The sequence below is a fragment of the Pararge aegeria genome, chromosome 14, assembly GCF_905163445.1.
Source record: "Pararge aegeria chromosome 14, ilParAegt1.1, whole genome shotgun sequence".
Lineage (NCBI taxonomy): Eukaryota > Metazoa > Arthropoda > Insecta > Lepidoptera > Nymphalidae > Pararge > Pararge aegeria.
Window position 1 is genome coordinate 10,943,246 of NC_053193.1, and position 19,107 is coordinate 10,962,352.

At 33.5% G+C, this 19,107-nt stretch overlaps 2 protein-coding genes across 3 annotated transcripts; one reads left to right on the plus strand and one right to left on the minus strand.

Annotated features, from left to right (window-relative positions):
• Positions 1-8: 8 nt before the first annotated feature.
• LOC120629639 (putative inorganic phosphate cotransporter) lies at positions 9-6,092 on the plus strand. Of its 2 annotated transcripts, XM_039898634.1 has the most exons (10): positions 9-177; positions 499-698; positions 1,038-1,141; positions 1,220-1,274; positions 1,371-1,580; positions 2,000-2,167; positions 2,241-2,457; positions 2,740-2,861; positions 3,003-3,119; positions 5,763-6,092. In XM_039898634.1, the coding sequence occupies exons 1-10, from the start codon at positions 75-77 to the stop codon at positions 5,997-5,999; spliced, it is 1,533 nt and encodes a 510-aa protein (XP_039754568.1). In that variant the 5' UTR covers positions 9-74; the 3' UTR covers positions 6,000-6,092. The 2 variants fall into 2 exon arrangements, with proteins under 2 accessions (XP_039754568.1, XP_039754567.1); XM_039898633.1 differs by having other exon boundaries at positions 1,038-1,274.
• A 979-nt stretch (positions 6,093-7,071) lies between these two features.
• On the minus strand, positions 7,072-15,633 carry LOC120629447. The gene is made up of 9 exons (XM_039898390.1): positions 15,560-15,633; positions 14,602-14,680; positions 14,191-14,359; positions 13,691-13,814; positions 12,757-12,903; positions 11,536-11,737; positions 9,842-10,017; positions 8,018-8,122; positions 7,072-7,261 (listed from the first exon to the last, which is right to left on the minus strand). The coding sequence occupies exons 1-9, from the start codon at positions 15,572-15,574 to the stop codon at positions 7,148-7,150; spliced, it is 1,131 nt and encodes a 376-aa protein (XP_039754324.1). The 5' UTR covers positions 15,575-15,633; the 3' UTR covers positions 7,072-7,147.
• Positions 15,634-19,107: the final 3,474 nt, after the last annotated feature.

The window sequence follows — 19,107 nt, forward strand, 5'->3', positions numbered from 1 at the left end:
GTCTAGTTGCCAGTAAAAATTGTTATAGTATGAAAGAATTAAATCTTATTATTTAGTAAAACTAAAGAAGAATTATGGAAGAAAATAAAGTAGTTCCAATTGATACTCTTCTCCCTATTGAAATAGTTGCAGATTCGTTAAAAGAAGAAGGAATATTTTTGAGGATACTGCGTGCTTGTAAGTATTTTATTAGTTATGCGATCTATTAAAACAATAAATTAAAATGTACGAGTGTGTACGGTGGTAGAGCAGTAAAATAAGCTATCTAATGCCATTACTGAATGATATGACCTCACTGGTTACTGCCATCACACCGACGTTTATGAGGTGCAACTTTCAATAATTTCACGCACTAGCGGTTATACATTTTTTTAAAACCAGTATAATATTTATTGGTATTTTAAATCAAAATACAGTGTTAATGCTAGGTAAAATACTTAAAAAAACTATTGTATATAAGAAAAAGCCAATGTTAAACTTTTATTACGTTCATTCTAGCTTGTCCGATTCCACAGCGGTACGTATTTGCTATCATAGGATTGCTCGGGATAAGCAATGCATTTACAATGCGTGTGAGTTTGAATATAGCAATTACACAAATGGTAAATCGATCTAAGGTTTTGACAGATCATTTGGACCCCAATGCGTGTCCTAGTGATGAAGTGCTCGGTGTTGTTGTTAAGAATAATACAAGACCAGTGAGTATTACACCAGTAGCCGGTAGTACCATTAAATCTATTATGCTTCACCAGTGGCGATCAGAGTTATAAAAAACGTAAGGATAGACATTGTAAGAGTTATTAAAAGCCTACCATTAATTATTTATGACTCGTAATGGAGATTTTCTTTATTTAATATCACCTGCATACCTCTATGCTCGCCACTATTCTCCTCTCATGCTTTGTCAACAATTTTATTCAAACCTAATGACTCACAGAGTCGAAAATTATTAGTATAGCTATGTATTAAAATATCTTTTTGATATACTTCTAATCTTTATATTTAATAATATAAATTAAGTGACGGTCCATTTTTAGTATGCCATTTACGAATGGAATGAAGAAACACAAGGATTTCTTTTAAGTGGATTTTACTACGGATATGTAACAACGCAAGTTTTAGGAGGTTTCTTGGCAGAAAGGTACGGTGGCAAATGGGTTTTGGGGATCGCACTACTAAGCACTGCTTTGTTTACATTTATGACTCCATTTACCATTAGAACTGGAGGTGTTACTTGGCTCTTCATTCTGCGGGTTCTTGAGGGTATGAGTGAGGTTTGTAAAACTATGCCTCATTACTGGAAATTTGTATCGAATTGGTTTAATACAACCGAATTAAATTTTTAAAAATAATACTTATACACTTTACAGGGTCCGGCTATGCCTAGTCTAATGAACTTGATGGCACGATGGGCACCAATCCAAGAGAGAGCGCTTATGTCGGCTATCCTTTTTGGAGGTGGTCAAATGGGTAACGTTTTAGGTCCATTATTGTCTGGTATCATATTAGCCAACGGTAGAGACTGGGCTTATGTATTTTATTTCTTTGGAGGTTGCGGTGTGGTATGGTTCGTATTTTGGGTAAGTTTTTTTATTATATCTTTAAAACTTTAGTTTCCCTGATCATTAAGGTTTTTCAAAAGCGAAACAGCGAAAACTCGGAAATACTACTACGAATGCAATATCACTAAAAAAAAAAAAAGCCTAATATAAGCACTTTTGAAACATCAAGTCTGACTGCTTGTAGTGACTCTTCCACCAGTTCGGAAGCCAGATTCTACCAATATGCAGAAGGCAAAAAAACTCAGCAGTTGCTCTATTCCAACATCAGCTATTTACATTTTACATTTTAACATTATTTTATATATCTTATGAGAGATGAAAGCGGAGCCGGGTGCTTCCAAGCAACCTCGTTATTAAGAAATTCATCAATTTTATATAATATGTCTCGCTGTTGTTTGCTTTCCGTACCTACTGTTATTTGCTATGGTTTATTTCAGAGTATTTTGTGCTTCAGTGACCCAAACTCGCATCCATACATTTCGAAGAAGGAATTAGATTATCTGAATAAAAGTGTTGCAAAAGCTAAAAGTAACATAAAGAAAGATTCAGTGCCTTGGAAGGCAATTTTGAGATCACCACCAGCATGGGCTTTACTTGCCGCCAACGTAAGTAAATTTTAGCATGTTAGATAATTTTCTTGAACAAAGTGTTCGATATTAACAATGTATTTACATATAGGTGGGACATGACTGGGGTCTCTACACTATGATATCGGATCTACCAAAGTATTCGCACGATGTTTTAAGATTTGATATAACAACCACTGGTATTCTTACGGGATTGCCTTATATTGCGATGACAATTTGTTCCTTCATTTTCGGTATGATCAGTGATTGCTGCATTAAAAATGGTTGGCATAGTATTAAAACCGGACGAATTATCTATACAACTATAGGTAGGTACGAGTTTTAATTTTCATATAAAATTATGATCATTCTAATATATATTTTGTTGTTGTTGTTGTTCTTAACGTTAAGTTGCATTGTAATTTTATAATTTTTATTAGTGTTTTTACCTACACTTGGAGTAATTATATATATTAATTGGAAAAAGCGCTCAGGCCGCGATTGCCAGAGAGTCGCAGGTTCAAATCCTGTCGGTGCCAAAAATTTTTTATATGCTTTTTTTTTAATTTATAAAATATTTGCGTTATGTTTTTTATCACTTTTAATTTTAGCTACTACAGGACCAGGAATATGCATTATTTTAGCATCATACGCTGGTTGCAATAGAAGTGCCGCTATAAGTTATTTTATTTTATCAATGGGACTCATGGGTGGATTTTATTGTGGAATGAAGGTAAATATTACTTATAATATTGTAAATTATAATACATTTACAATTTGTAAGTGTTTGTGGTTTTGTCGATTTTTTTTATGTTATAAAATAAACAAGCTAATAATACATGCAGTATAAAATATTAAAAAAAAATTGTTCCAGATAAATACGTTAGATCTAGCGCCGAATTATGCAGGTTCCTTAACTTCGTTCGTAAATACGACTTCAACATTAGCAGGCATTATTACACCTTATTTAATAGGACTGCTAACGCCTGATGTAAGTGAACTATAAACTATGCATTTTCTTTTATCGTTCTACATAATACAAAATCCCTAATGGTTATCCCTATCTCTACTTCCCTACTAATATTATAAATGTGAATGTAAGTTTGTTTGTTACGCTTTCATGCAAAAACTACTTAACCGATCATCACGAAACTTTATACACATATTCCTGAAGGTATTAGAAGTAATATAGGATGCTTTTTATCTCGAAATTAAGCTCTGTTCTCTCGGGAGAGGGGACGAAAGTGTTTGACGATTTTACACCAGGCTTAGCTATCCTAAATACATAAAGTGCTGCTACATTTATGAGGCAAATGTCTTTCGAAAAACAAAAACAAAAGAGGACGAAGTCGCGGGCAACAGTTAGTATATCTATATATATAAACTCCGCTCCTACAAACCATTTATTGTCAATGACAAAATAATTAATATAATCACTAGAGTGCCGTTCAGAATGTTTTGGTAGATATAACCACAAGTGTAACTTGTGATTACATACAGTAAAAAAAATAGCATATTTATTGTTTATTGATAACAAGATGCACTAGACAAGTTCACCAGGAATTAATATCACATAATTATTTTACATTTCACAACATAAATTATAATAATAATTAAAAAACTCAACCTAATATAAAGATTTATATTGCTAAAACTAGATGTGCCCTTCGGCTTTATCTGTGTAAATTACGCCACAAAGCGTACTGCTATACTATCAAGAAAATTAAGCAAAATTTTCATAATACATCATAGAATTCCACAAAATATCCAATATTTACTGCTACATAGTCCACACCTACCTCACCTAAATCAAATGTAAAGTTTTATTATCTTACTGGAATGCAAAATATACAAACCTATGATATTAAAAACAGATAGTATTAAAACATATTTAAACAGACGACTGAGGTTTGGGCGAACAATATATCTGTTTTTTCTCTTGGAGCTTTAGTCACCGGCTAATTGAATCCTTTGATGACGTAAACATTGCCAATGGGTAGGTAGGTAAGCAACATTGACCCAAGTCACTAAATGGATGGGCGCCCGTCTTTGGAAGTTTGAAAGTTATTTGGTATTCATCGGTCTCAGATCAACAAACTTAATACTTAATAAGTACTTACTACTACTTAATAAGTTTATTGGGATAAACTCACGGAGATGTCGATTTTAGTAGTGAAGTGTGTGTCAACAAGTGCATCATTATGTTATAACCACAGAAATAAGAACATACAGAAACAATGTACAAGACTAATATTGAAGCATCCAAAACCACAGTGTTTCTAGAACAGGCGGTTAGGCTTCTATTTAGCAGTTGACTGTTATTATTTTACCTCTAATGTTCTAAACGTTCACGAAAAAGTTTATGAGATAGCAACATTCCGCTGGTGTGAAGTGAGATTGAGATAAAAACGCCCCGCGCGGGGCGTTTTCACGGTTTTTGGACACAATGCACTGCATGCATTAATAATTCTGTGGTTATAACATAAGTAACGTGTGACGTTTACCTAATAGATTCTGAGCCGTAACAAAATACATTTGTGTGCGAAGAGGCGCCTCAACAACGTAGTGACTTTTGTCACTTTCAAACGAAACTGCGTCGAGTAACTATAACTGGACACCGTCGTTAGTCGCTATGACAAAGCAGTAGCAGTTGATCATCGGATTTGATCAGTGCTTTTATCAGTTTCACGATCAAAACGGTGTTCTGTGTGGAAAATAGTTGAATAAAGTATGTTTTTTTTCTATAATTGATATTTTTGTGTTTTTCACTGACAATGTTCTACTTAGGAGTGGAAGTTGTGACATATTGATGTTAAATATTTGCTTGTATTCAGCACAATATTTATTATTATTATTATTGTGCTGAATACAACCTCTGTTTATACAGCACCTTAAACAATGAAAATGGAGTCTATAAAACATTATGAACTCTATTCATTTCAAATTATAATACGTTACAATCAAATTTATCCTAAAAAAGACGAGGTGTATTTTGTATATAGGGGCTCTGAGCCTCTGAGTTACTCGAGCTTGTCACGCCAAAGAATTTCATTTGCCTCCGTTTATTGCACTATCGTGAACTGCGGGGTATATTAGTCCAATAAACACATCAAACGATTTATGAAAATGTTTTTATTCGCTTTTGTATCACAAGTTGGTAAAGTTTATCCTACTTACTTATTTATCTCTCGTTGTCCAGACTGCGTTAAGGTAATTTATGAAATATCACCCCTTTTAGGTACTGATTAAGCTTTTTACTTGACTCCATCTGAATCATTGACGAATTAAATAATAGTCAAGTTATCAATTCGGTTGTATTTTTTATGTTTGTTACCTCAGTTCGTTCTTTTTATTTGAAACGGTAAACTACATCGGTAAACGGTAAACCCATCTGTTCTCAATTTCATGAAGCTAAGATTGATAAAAGGGATCTTGGAGAAATCAGGGAAACTCTGCAAACATTCATTTTCACTCTAAAGCACAATTTCTCAAGTGAAACTAACTCTAAGAAAAAGGCAGCAAATGCTTTTAAATTCGACCCGACTTCTAAAAAACCAAACACGTCCTATCTGTGTTATGGGTAACGCAATTGATTGATTTCCTACGAGGTATTATAACTTTAATTTATTTGCAGTCAACATTAGTTCAATGGCGGACAGCATTTTGGGTGTGCCTCGCAGTTCTCGTTCTTACAAACATCATATACTGCATATGGACAGAAGGGGAACAGCAGTGGTGGGATGATGTACGACACTTGGGATACCCACCAGGGTGGAAACACGGACCAATCATCAAAGAAGAATTGACACAAAGATCAACAGATCCAGAATACATTGAATTAACGAGAAAATTGTGTGCAGAAATACATTGAATAATGTGTATAATTGTATATGTGTATTTATCTGTATACATAAATCTATACAAATAAAGAAAACTGCAGTGCCGCCCTGTGATTTTGAAATTACTTATTTTTTATTATTACGTATTATTAAACATACAGTAAAATTATAAACATTCTACTATTAACTGCTAGATGAGCTCATACTATACATAGTCTAGGGCAAGATAGAAGGCACTAGAGCACGCGGTAGGTCACCCATGCGATGGACCGATCAAATCAAATCTTCAGTCATTTGCATGAGTGTACCAGACTATCTGCAAACAGGGAGAAGTGGCGAATGATCGTGAGGCGAGTAACAACTGCCACAAACAATGTCCCACCGTGATGACCACGACCACTCTGGCAAGAGTGTTACGACAAAGAAGAAGCATAGTCTAAACTAATGTTTTTAAAATGTGTCTTTCTGTTTGATATGTTCTAACTGACATAATAACTGTGCCCTTTTTTATTTGAAAACTGTTTTTTTTTTGTTTTGAGTTTGATTTAAGTGGATGAATTGGTATCAGAAAATGGTTTAAAATTCCTATCTTCAAAAAAAGGACCATTAAAATTTGCCATTAAATTACTTATTACATATAAATAGGTTGAAGTTAAAACTACTCTGAAGGGTATAAAATATTAGATGAAAATTATTGGCAGAGAAAAATAATTGTTTAACATTATTTGTACGTGGATGAAGTCACGGGCAACTGTTAGTTATGAAAAATGATATCATACTCGTACTAGCATTTATGCAAGTAAAACTACAGCTTCATTTATTCAACTTTAATTTATAGCACCAAAATAAAATGGCAATATGTAATATTAGAAAATTTGCTATTATTTGCAGAGCAGCAGATTGTTATTTTAAAATTTTAATACACTGTAAAGCTATTGAAATAACTAGTCTTTTATTCTATTAATGGTTTATCATAAACAGAGTAAATGATCAAGTTAAAATAATAAAGGTTTCTTCTTAATTTCATATTTACTAATTTTCATGCATCATTTACTCTGTGAAATAATAAAAAAATAAATAAAAAAAAAGTTTTTCGATTGCAAATCAAAATAACAGATAAGTTCATTAAAAAAACTTGAAAAAACATTGCAGGTGTCTTGTGCTGAATTCTTAATACACACTAAATTAATAATTGCGGGTGAAGCTGCATTTTGTGTCTAGCATCGCGTAATTTATTTGTTGTGTCGCTAATTTCTTGCTCAAGTTCTTTCTTCTTTTCTCTCAGTTTGATAACCTGTATAAAATATTATTGCATTAATATACATCAAATAGTAACAATACCGTTTTCGTTCCACTCCGTAATGGTTAAGAAAATGTAGGTAACATTTTCGTATACCCTTCACATCAAATGACAGTGACAAAGATAGCGTGATGACGAAAAAGATTGGACTGGATAGTAAAAACAAAACGAAAAGAATATTAAAAGTATGAAACATTATGCAAAGTGAAATAGGACGAGAGATTACTTTTTTGATATGGTTCAATTTATACTAGCTTCTATGAAGCTAATCTTTGTCAATTACATTTCTAGTAGCTCCAAAATCACTTGATAGATTTTAATACACATCGCAGACCAAGCGACAAACAGCGAGAATAATATGGTCTAGCAATTTAAATTAACTACTTCTATATATCTAATCCCAACATAGTTGTTATACAAGTTTATATCCTTCCTCATAAAGTAAATTTTTAATAGAACTTATGCATGAAAAAAAGAGGCTCGATTTATTTTCATTCTTCTCTTTCTTCCTCTAATACCATTTTCTATAAATGGTTGGTAACGATTAGGGTTATATAAACTTTAATAAACCAACCTAAAATATCATTTGTACTAAAACCAAGCAAGTGTTGCTTCAGCGGTCAATTTGTCTTTGGGTAAAAAAGAACATTTAGAAAAAGTTTATTGTCGTACCTAGCCAGCTCTTAGACTAAGCTTAATAAAACAGAAAATTACAAAATGCTGCTATAATAGGCCTAAAGCATGGCATACCTCGTCGGTGGCGTCTTGGAAATCACGCAACAAATCCTTTCTGGTGAGCAACCCGGCTTTCACTCGTTCCGCTTCGAGAGACCAACGGAGCTTGTCGCGTCTGCCCTATATAAAAAAAAAAATAGTTCGAGTGTTTTAACTAATAGTACAAGATTTATATTCTTCTATCATAAGGTGTTTTTTTGAATTTGCATTATCTTAATGATACATTGATATAATTATATAAGGTTGCAGCACAGGACTCAAATTTAAACTAAATTTTAAATTGAGTTGTTTTCCAATTCAGTCTTCTCTCGAATTCTAATATAAGATCGATCTATCGATCTGATGTTTCCCCAATATGTGAAAGAGGCTATTATCCTTAAAGTAATATATAATACTGTTATTTAAGATCTCATTCGTGTGCTGGAGGAGCTGTATCATGTCAAAAAAAAACTAAATGCAACAAACAATGCAATGAATTCTTCTAACTTTAGTGGTAAAAGTTGCTTAAATAAATGAAAAAAGATTATCTTGGTTGCAGGCAAAATATACGAGGGAAATGAATTAATTAAAGATGGAGTAATTTAATTCATATAAAGGCCTAATTGCTTTAAGATCCTATTTACATACAATCTTTTGCGAATTTATTTGTCATTAAAAAAAAGGATAGTGAAAACTGAGTTCAAAATCAAATGACATTTTGGATTCGAATGCAGAAAGGTAAGAAGAATTGTTCATTTAGCTATTCTCAATCCATAATATTAATTTGTGCCTTTGTTTGGCTGAATTACTGCGATGTTCTTAGTTAAATTCAGCACAGAAAAAAGAAGTAAGTAACAGTTTATACCAGAAAACAACGAGAAAACCGATACTCTTTAAAATAGTTTTTGTAGAAATTGCTTTTATCTTGAAGACGGACATAGGATACTTTATAACCCTAGAAAACCAATAATTCCCGAATGGTTTTAAAATACTGAAACAAACGCCGAAGCAGTCAACATACCGTTTAGGAATTTATTATTACAAATTTTACTAAGCACAAGTTTTAAGAGATGCTCAAATGATTGTCTTGCTTCAATCACAGGCAAAGAGACGCTGTTGATACTCGTATATGCTGAACCCTACAAAAGTTAAAAACTACTTATGAGTTAATCGTATTAATAAATTATTTAGATTACTAATAAATAACTAGTATTTTTAATGTAATATTAGGTAAGAAATTGAGGATAGTATCACTTAAAACTTATTTTCCATGCACACAATGTTTGCAGAATAAATACTCATTTCGAGTGTGGTTATCGGCCCAGTTGATTGCTGATAGCGTAAAATAAATACAAAGTGTATTTTGCAATGTTGCACGTTATTCATGCATGTTTTACTATAAATATAGGCGTTGTTTTAATATCTTAAACAACATCCGATTGTTAGCAATATTTTTTTAGGTATTTAATTATTCCATTTTCATTATATACGATTCGAGGGATCTTTTGACGCAATTTTACTGAGGCGCCAATAAAGCTAACCTAGTTTGCATGCACATATTTTGAGTTCTTAGAATAAAAAGAGACGTGAGATTCCTTTGTGTGCTAGGGACTTCGTAATGGAGAGTGCTAAAAATGGAGGTATAAATTGGATAGCTTTGAGGAGCTATCCAATTTATACCTGCGCCTTTTTATTTTCTACTCTTAGTAAGGATTTTTTTTAAATTTTATATAAATATTGTGGCACAATAAGTACTTCTAAGGACGGCATATAGCAACTCTTACCTTATTTGCTGCTGACTTTCATGATGATATCATAACAACGTGTAATCAAAATTCTCGTTATTGACGATAAAAATACCTTAATATTTCCCAAGTCTTCCCTAGCACGTAGAAGTTCAATTTCAGCATCACCAAGATCACATTCAGCAAAATCTATGACCTCATCAGTATGATGCATCTTCTCCCTTATATGCGCCAGCATTTGATTGTGCTCAGTACAATTTGCCCTATTTTTTATAAGTTCATCTTCGCGTTCTAAAAAGGTAAACAATAGCTTCAGAGTCCAATAAAGATGTCGTAAAGTTATTTGAATTATTGAATACCACCCACTTTACATAAAATGAGAAAAGTCAAGCATCCTTTAACAATGAGCGTGTGGGTATTGGAGTGAATATTGATGCGTGGGGAATTTACCGTTAAATATTATATTTGTGCTTCTGCTTATCCATATGTCGCTTTAATATTTTATTGGTTAAAAAGAAGTAGAGATTTTTGTGGTGGAGCTCGTCCTGGTAAGAACTACCGTCAAGCTTATTTTATTATTTACTGACACATATTTTTTTGGTTGTGTTCCTTGCATGCCTTGCGAGGTTTCATTTTGTTTGTTGGCGATGATTTCCACTTACACACAGCTGGACCATTTGCAGGGTCGATCATTTATTACTTTAATAAAAAACTAAAAGCATTACCTATTTCAATAAGAAATACTAGTTATGCATGGTTCTATGAAAAACAGAATAGCTGGCCAAGTGAGTGTCATAGCGCATGCAAATTAGAGTTTTATAATAATGACAAATCGTTGGAAAATCCAAAAGTGCATGCCTCATAATCTCATTCATTACAATAAAATTGAGATTATTGGTAAATAATAATTAAACTACATCTAATTATACCGTGAAAAGTAATAGGCATCTATTCCTCAAAATACTGAACCTATAAAAAAAAAACCCTGGCCAAGTGAGTGTCATAGCGCATGCAAATTAGAGTTTTATAATAATGACAAATCGTTGGAAAATCCAAAAGTGCACGCCTCATAATCTCATTCATTACAATAAAATTGAGATTATTGGTAAATAATAATGAAACTACATCTAATTATACCGTGAAAAGTAATAGGCATCTATTCCTCAAAATACTGAACCTATAAAAAAAAACCAACTGGATAAGTGAAGTATTTCGCTCGTTATCGTGACCACAAGATACGGGATCCGCACATACAGACACACAGACGTCCAAGACAGAACTTTTTTAAACAATTTTATAATTAGTTTAAATAATAAAAAGAGATTTAAAAGTGCTAAAAATAGTGTTTTTTCTCAACATTTGTCTATTGATTTTACTCCTACATATGAATTTATTCCTTTTTCCTTATTTCCATTCTTTATTCAATATAAATATTATCATATTTAGCAATACCTATTTCCAAAATACTTCAACCTTCATAAATACTACTCACGTACCAGTCATATAGTTTTTTTGTCATTGAGAATCACTTTGTTTGGTGGTACTTAATTTTTAACTAATTTTTTTTCTTTTGGCAATATCGCTTAAATTAATAGATTCTAAAATTTCGCTTGCCGCAAGACTGAGAGAAGTTCGCGGAACTGACGGCCCTTATTTAAACAACATGGCCCTTATTTAAAATTAGAAGGATGTAATGGCAGATGCATAAAAATATAAGTAACTTGTATGTCAGACTAAGGAACTATGAAAAATCGTTGTTACTATACTACATTGCCATAAATATAATTCTTACGTGGTAGTGATATTTACCTTCTATTTTGGATAAATAGTTTTGATTATCGATGTGCAGCTGTTCATACTGAGCAACGTTCAGCCCTGGAGCTATAATTTCCAATTTACGTACAATAGTTTCCAATTCGTTGACAGCGTTTCTAGCTCTAATATAGCGCAGGCGAAGAGCTGACGCTTGTTCGCTTTTGCGTCTTTGCAATGTGAGGAAACGTTGAACAGTCTGAAATAATTTTGTCGACAGGTATTTGTGAGTTTTTAGTATTAGTGGAGCTTTTTGTGACAGATTTCGCTTGGGAACGTACTACCGCTATTCTTATTTCTTATATTATTCTATAGTTATTGTGTTCCGGTTGAAGGAGCGGTGTAATTAAAAAAGGTGTAATTGTCCACACCTCAGATTGATAGACGAAGGACGGTAGTTTGTAAGATGTATTATTTTATGCCCTGTGTTGCTTGTTTATAGCCTGGTTTTCATTTACCATCAAGTGGGCCATCTACTTGAACGTCAATCATTACAATAAAAAAAAAGTATCAGTACGCTTTGGCGCTTAAGATGATCATTAATATTACAACCACACAATTTGTGAAATCCGTGGTAAAAAGTGAAATTTTAATCGCGTCAATATTTTCTGTCTCTACACTAATAATAAGAAAATGTATCTTTGTTTGTTATTTATGTTCGTCTCAACCATTGCATTGTTCGTGATGCAATTTGACTTATTATACATATTGCTTGCATTCTGGAGATGACACAGGATACTTTTTTTTAACGGTGAATGAAACATAGTACAAAACCTGCATGCCCGACAGTTTCCCACAAAGTTCTCAAAAGCGTGCAAACTCTACCAATCTCTTGCTTGGCTAGCGTAGTTGACTACTGCCTAAACCCTTTTCAATCCTAATCAACCAACTTCTGGGTATATCTGGTCTCCTACCCATACCCAGTTGCGGGTTGATAATGATGATGGTGATGAATCTTCCCAGGTAATATATAAATATTGTCTTTGGTACCTAGTCGGCTTCACAACCTAACCTTCTCATTTCAGATCTTTGTAAACGATGTCAAATTTGCATAGAGAACTTTGCATCCTGGAGACTGACAACTGCGTTAGTTATAAAACGCAGAGAAAGCCGCGGGCAAAAGCTAGTAGATAATTCATTTAAAACCTATTTATAAACCTCATTAAACCTATAAGTAAATCTTATTTATATCCTGCATACCTTATTGCATTTACATACCTTATCTGCAATCGGTTTGCCCTTCTTAGAATATATAAGACCTGTCCCAGTACTTCTTTCATAGTTTTGCAGACCGTCAAAATTGTTCTCTGCTTGCTCCCGCTTACCTGCATATTCAGCTTCAACGGTATTAAGTTTTGCTTTTATCTATTGTATACATTAAGAACTTTAATAGTAAAGGTTTTAATGATTTGCACATAAATTTTTTTATTTCTTTAGTTGATTCATTGAAATTGGTTTATTTGGATGCATAAAGTTAACAGTGAATTTTTAATATCCAATTTTCAGAAAGTAAGTTTAAGTCATCGATCCGTCCTAACCTAACCTAACTAATATTACAAATTCAAAAGTGTTTTTTCTTGTGTTTCCTACCTATATGCCCTAACTAAGCAACCAATCGACGTTTTTTGTCAAACAGTTTTTTTTAGCTATAATCGTGACATAGACTAGAGCTGGACCACAATCTCACCTGATGAAAAGTGCAGAAGTGGCCTAAGATGGGACGCGCTTGCCTAGAAGATGCCTTTTTGCTCTTGTTAAAAAGATACCCAGGTTGTAAGAATTAGGAAGTACAGAACTCGGAAGGGTATTCCAAACCAAAGAGTTAGTTGAAAGTTGTAAAAAAAAACAAACCGTTATAAACACGTCAAATAGAGCGGGCAACAGCTAGTTTAAATTTGGAAGCAGCCGCATCAAATTAAGTACCAACTCGAATATTTTTTCAGCTGTATGAAAGGTCAGCAATTGTTCAAATGGAAACCGCAACCGCACTGCGCCGCGACACGCAATGCGATATTTCTCACAAACCGAACTATTAACTTAATTTGCTTAATATTATTTTGTATTTGTAAATTTTGACCAATCAATAGTATCCATTGGCAAAAATTTCGTGTTTACTTAAAATTTAATAAAGTTTTTAGTGATTGATATTTACGTCAGCCATTTCAAGATCTTCCTTTTCCTTTAACTCTTGGAAACTAAAGAGCTTCTGTTGATATTTTTCTTCCAAATGGGGATTATTTTCTAGTGGTTTTAAAACGTGTTCCAGTTTCCTTTTTCTGTAATTTTAAAAGTTTACCTTGTATAATTTTTATTCCTGAATTATTACTAAGGTGAAACTATAAAAATATTTCCACAAAAAGTTAACATTCTTGCAAAATTTGTAAAAAAAAATTGTATAATTCTATTGACCGATTAATGAAAAAAAAATGATATTTTCTTGAGCGCACATTGTACAATCTTTTCAAACCAAGGAGACATTTTATTATTATACACCTAAAAATGGCTATCGGTATCGGAGAGCAATATTTATATATACATTATTTTCCAAATTTTCAGCTTCTACCTATTTTATTACAATTCCAATCTACATTAAGTCATACACGAATTGTTGCTTATTTTAATGGACAACCATCTTGCATTTTTAGTACTTACTTATAATATTCAGCGAGGCGACGGTGAAGTAAATTGTTTCTTATTTGTACGTGGTTTCGATCTAAAATTAGATCCTTATAAGCCAGAAGATATTCCTCCCGGTTTATAGTAATAGATGCCGTAGCTACTCCTTGCCCTATTTGACCAAGAGACTCATCTTCATTGCTCACTGGAGAAACATTAATATTTAAGGGTGTGATTTTGTGAAGCTTCTTGTATTGATATGACATGACTCAAAGCGTAAAACATAAAAATAAGTCAAGTTGAGATACTAATTTAATCAATGAAAGATTCAAAAACATGTTCTACTGCTACAAGAAATAATAAGAGAAAAGAGAAATAATAGCTATAAAAAATAATTAATTGTACAATAATCTTAATCTCAAATCAATAGCTGGTAAAAATATGTACCGCTGGATTCGCTAGAGCTATATGCTGTTTCTCTTTGTGCCTCTATTTCTTTATTGTCTCTGGTTTTTTTACTAGGTGCCTGCAATAAATATATTTTATAGCAGTGAATTTATGAAAATCAATGACTCCGAGCAGTTATCAGAAAATTCACAAGTTACTCATTTTCATTTTTATAAGTTTAATTGACGGACTAAGCACCACCTGATAGAACCTAAGTCGAAATTCATCGCCTACATAGCACGACGAGTAAGGAACAAAGTGCTACAAAGTGCTACCCTGTGTCCATCAACCCAAAGCATAGGTGTTAAGGTTCGTGTGCCTGTAATTACATCGGCAACAATGCCCTTCAGACCGGCATGTTGATTACGTACCTCGCGACAGGCTTGCGACAGGCGCAAATCTTGCAATCACTGCTCTAAACGTCACTTTTCCATACAATTAATAAACAAGAGTGACGTTTGACAGCAGTGAATGCAAGATTTACGCCTGTCGCAAGCCTGTCGTGAGATACGTAATACCCCCGCGGAACGCAGCAGTGCTGGTTGACGACAAAAATAAGCACGGCGGTACTACTTCCCCAGACGAGCTCTGTCGCAAAAAGCTGTACTACTACGATCGTATGATATGGTAAAAACAGAGCTTCAAAAGCTACATTTCGTACCACACAATTATTCATGAAATGAAGCCAATGTGTAAAAAATTCACAGCGCGGGTGACAGTCGCATTAAAAAGGTTCGTGGAAATAAACAAATTGGAGTTCACCGCACCTACACGCAAATCCCAACGGGTTACATCGATTATTTACAACAACAGTCTTTATTCGTATACAGATAAGGGTTTCAGGTTTAATTTCACTTTTAGCTGAAGGTACTGTCTGGTAGGTCTCGCGTACCTAGCTCCAGTCGCATGTCACGTAAGTCACATTAATTAAGTTGAAAGGGGAAAACGTTAACCTTACCTTAGAGTCGGCCATATCGCGTGATCCGCTTGAATTACTCGTACCTTCCCTTTATTGATCTGTTTAAGGTTAAGTCAAAATTATTTTAATCCATTACCGTACACTGCTCAACATGCAACTTGTATTTGTTGCTACGGTAACATGTAAACAATTATTGATTTTTCTGAGAAAGAGGAAGGTCGACGCATAGACGGATTTTAATTTTTATTTAAATAAAACTTAACAACTCTTTCATAATCTTCAATTAAAAAAAAACTTAATAAAATGAGCATACAAACACTGCCATAATGTAATAAAAAACTATTGCTTCCTTATGATATAGATAATCATTTTAATATAAAACCTGATTTATTACGCTTTTAACGTTAAGACAAAGTATCAAAGACCTAACTTTTAAGATTTATTACGACACCTATGAACTGGAGATAAAAGATTTCGTTTTATTTATTTGTACTCCGTAATTTTGTAGCGGTCATTAATAAATTAAATGTCAAGTCAATATGAGTGTTGATCTCCAAGTGATCAAATCAGATGCTCAGCAGTTTAATTCCGCTTATGATATAATGATTGTGGTGATGATGATTATGATTTTAATTATAATTCCGCTACAAGTTAGCTTATAACTACAGCCCCACCTGGTGGTAAGTGATGATGCAGTCTTAGATGGTAGCGTGCTAACCTGTTAAAAGTTAAATTAAACGTATGTCTTAAAACGGTTTCTCCCCGGCATTGTACCAGAAAGCCAAATCACCTTGCTGCACGTCTTTGTTTGTGAGATGGCAACTAGCCACGGCCGAAGCCTCCATTAGGCCAGACCGGAGAAAATTTATAATTTATATATTTATAGACAAATTCTCCCTACCAGAGATCGAACCAGAGACCTCCCACTCAGTGACTTAGCGCTCATCTTGCTCCATGGAGATCTGATGTGAGGAAGGGTGATGAACTTTGATATTAAATGAAAAATTATGTAGAAGGTAATTCATCAATTGGCACGTAGACGTATTTATTCGGCCAGAATGGTGTAACTGTTTTATAGCTTTTAGAAAAGAATTCATTTGTGCCAAGCATGTGCCAAGAAACATCTTTTGACAGAAATGCCTATTTTACTACTACGGGTCGATTCGCGAAACATTATTTAAAAATATTATGTGGTATTATGCAAAGACCGCACACACGTGGTTGAATACGTCAATGAATTATTTTATAGGATTCTACGATGCCAAAATTTGATATTGCTCGATTGGAAATAGGACTTTTACGGGTATTTTCTATTGGTAAATAGGTAATTTTTATCAATATATAAAAAATATATGTATATTCTAGCAGAATTAGTTGCAGCGTCTTTTCCTATAAATATGCGTACATTTAACAAACTAGTGAACTAGAAAACTTTTTCCTTCCAACTAAAGTATCTTGATGTGCTACTAGAGAGAATATTTTATTGTATCTTTATTATTTTGTATAATATTCCGTTGCTCTTTATTAAAGAAAATACATTGTTCTTCTACTTCGTTTTCTGAACCAAATGCAGTTTAATTCATCCTATGGAAAGTCAGCTGTTGGTGCTAAAAGCGCCATCGTAGGTTACTATAGCTTCCTTCTCTGAATGCATGAGTATCACTGAGGAAGTTTATTTCAGCTAAATATTAATTTAAGTTTGAGATCATGAAAACAAAGTATAACCCCCGACTAAGTTTGGCGTGAACTCTTCTAAGACAAAGGACCCTCTACCTTAAGTTTTAAGTTAACGAATGTAGTTAACACTATCACTATCGTAATGTACCTAACATTACGTATATAAGCATCACAAGTGCCAGCCATATAAGCATCATCAGTAGAGATGAGAATTTGGAATTATTACTTTCGCTGTGATCAATGATCTGTGATCAATTTTCATGCCTTTTTTTTTTTTTATTAACGATAGGCCAGCGTTTGACGACAATCATACCCGTTAGAAAGCAATGATGAGGTCTAGGTTGGAGCACGCTTGCCTAGAAAAAGCCTATTCACTCTAGCCTTGAAGGTACTTAAATTATACGTGGCAGGAAACACAGTTACCGGGAGGGCGTTCCACATCTTAGCGGCACGTATCAGAAACGTGGATAAAAAACGTTTCGTGCGTGTTCATGGGATATCAACCACATAAGGATGCCACCGCTCTCGATTTCTCGCTGTTCTGTGGTAAAACGGGGAAGGGGGAACAAGATTGTAAAGTTCCTGAGCACACTCACCGAAGTATATCCGGTAAAAACCCGATAAACAGGCAACATTGCGTCGGTGCTGGAGACTATGTAGTTTCGCCTGCGTTAACGAATTGTCGCCTATAATTCTCCTGGCGCGACGATCCACCCTCAATTGCTTGTAGCTCAATCTGGCAGCATAATATGAAAGGAACCGACACCACAACATAAACTTAAAACTTTGTGTTAGTACCTACCATCTCATCAGCTTGTATTATTTTCTAGATTTTTATAAATTTCGTAGACACCAACTTCTTGTACGTCAAACATTTATTTTTGTCAAATAAATATTTTTTCCAATACTTGAGAATAAAAATATGTAAACAGATTTTTGTGTTGACTATTTTAGAAAGTTATTCTTGATCATATATTTTCTGACTAAATGGTAGTCCGTTTTAAAAGTTCTGTAAATTTTGTCTCGGTAGAAAAAAATAACTAAGTAACCTAACAAAAATATGAAGTACGTTTTTTATTACAATTTTGGGATAACATAATATATTATATAATAAATAAATAACATAACATAAATTAATTTATGCTGAAATATCATCCAGGTTTCCAGAACCAGGTTTAGTTAAAAGCTAGAATATATTTTGAATTTTTATTAAAATTTAAAATATATTCTATTATAAACTCTGAGCTTTCATTGTTGAAATTCCAAAATTGCGTAATCTGATCAAGTCACGATCTTAAGAATAAACACATTGGATTTTATACCCTTTAATTTTAAGTACACCTTTTGATAGATAGTTTCTCTTATATGATATTTACCGGTTCGTTAGCACCATTGGCCTTTCCTTCGACGTTTTTTTAGGACACTAACCTTTGTCTGAGGTTGGCTGGTGTCACAGCCGGGCTCTGGGAGCTTGCCAGGTTCTCGACAATGCACGACTTTAAATAGACCGACAGAAAGTAAGTACTTTTTATTCCTACTAAACGCGACTTTAAACTCAACTTGTAGACGATATTTCTCATCGTATTCTCTTGTGGTTTTAATGGTTTGGTATTAGTTAGACGTATTAAATTATATCTACAATATTCTAAACGCCAAAGTGTGTTTGTTGGTTAGTCCTTCACGCCATAAGTGAGCAACCAATCGACTAAAATGTACTTTTTAAAATAATTATTCACGTTAACAAGTGTTATTTCCAAGACATAAAGTCGTTCATTTCTTTCAGCGACTCAAAAATACCTCTGAAAAAATATTATTATCGTAAAACAACGGCCCCGGTGCGAGAACAATGGATTCAAACATCGTATAACATTATCACATCACATTACGGAACGTAAATTACAATCAACCTC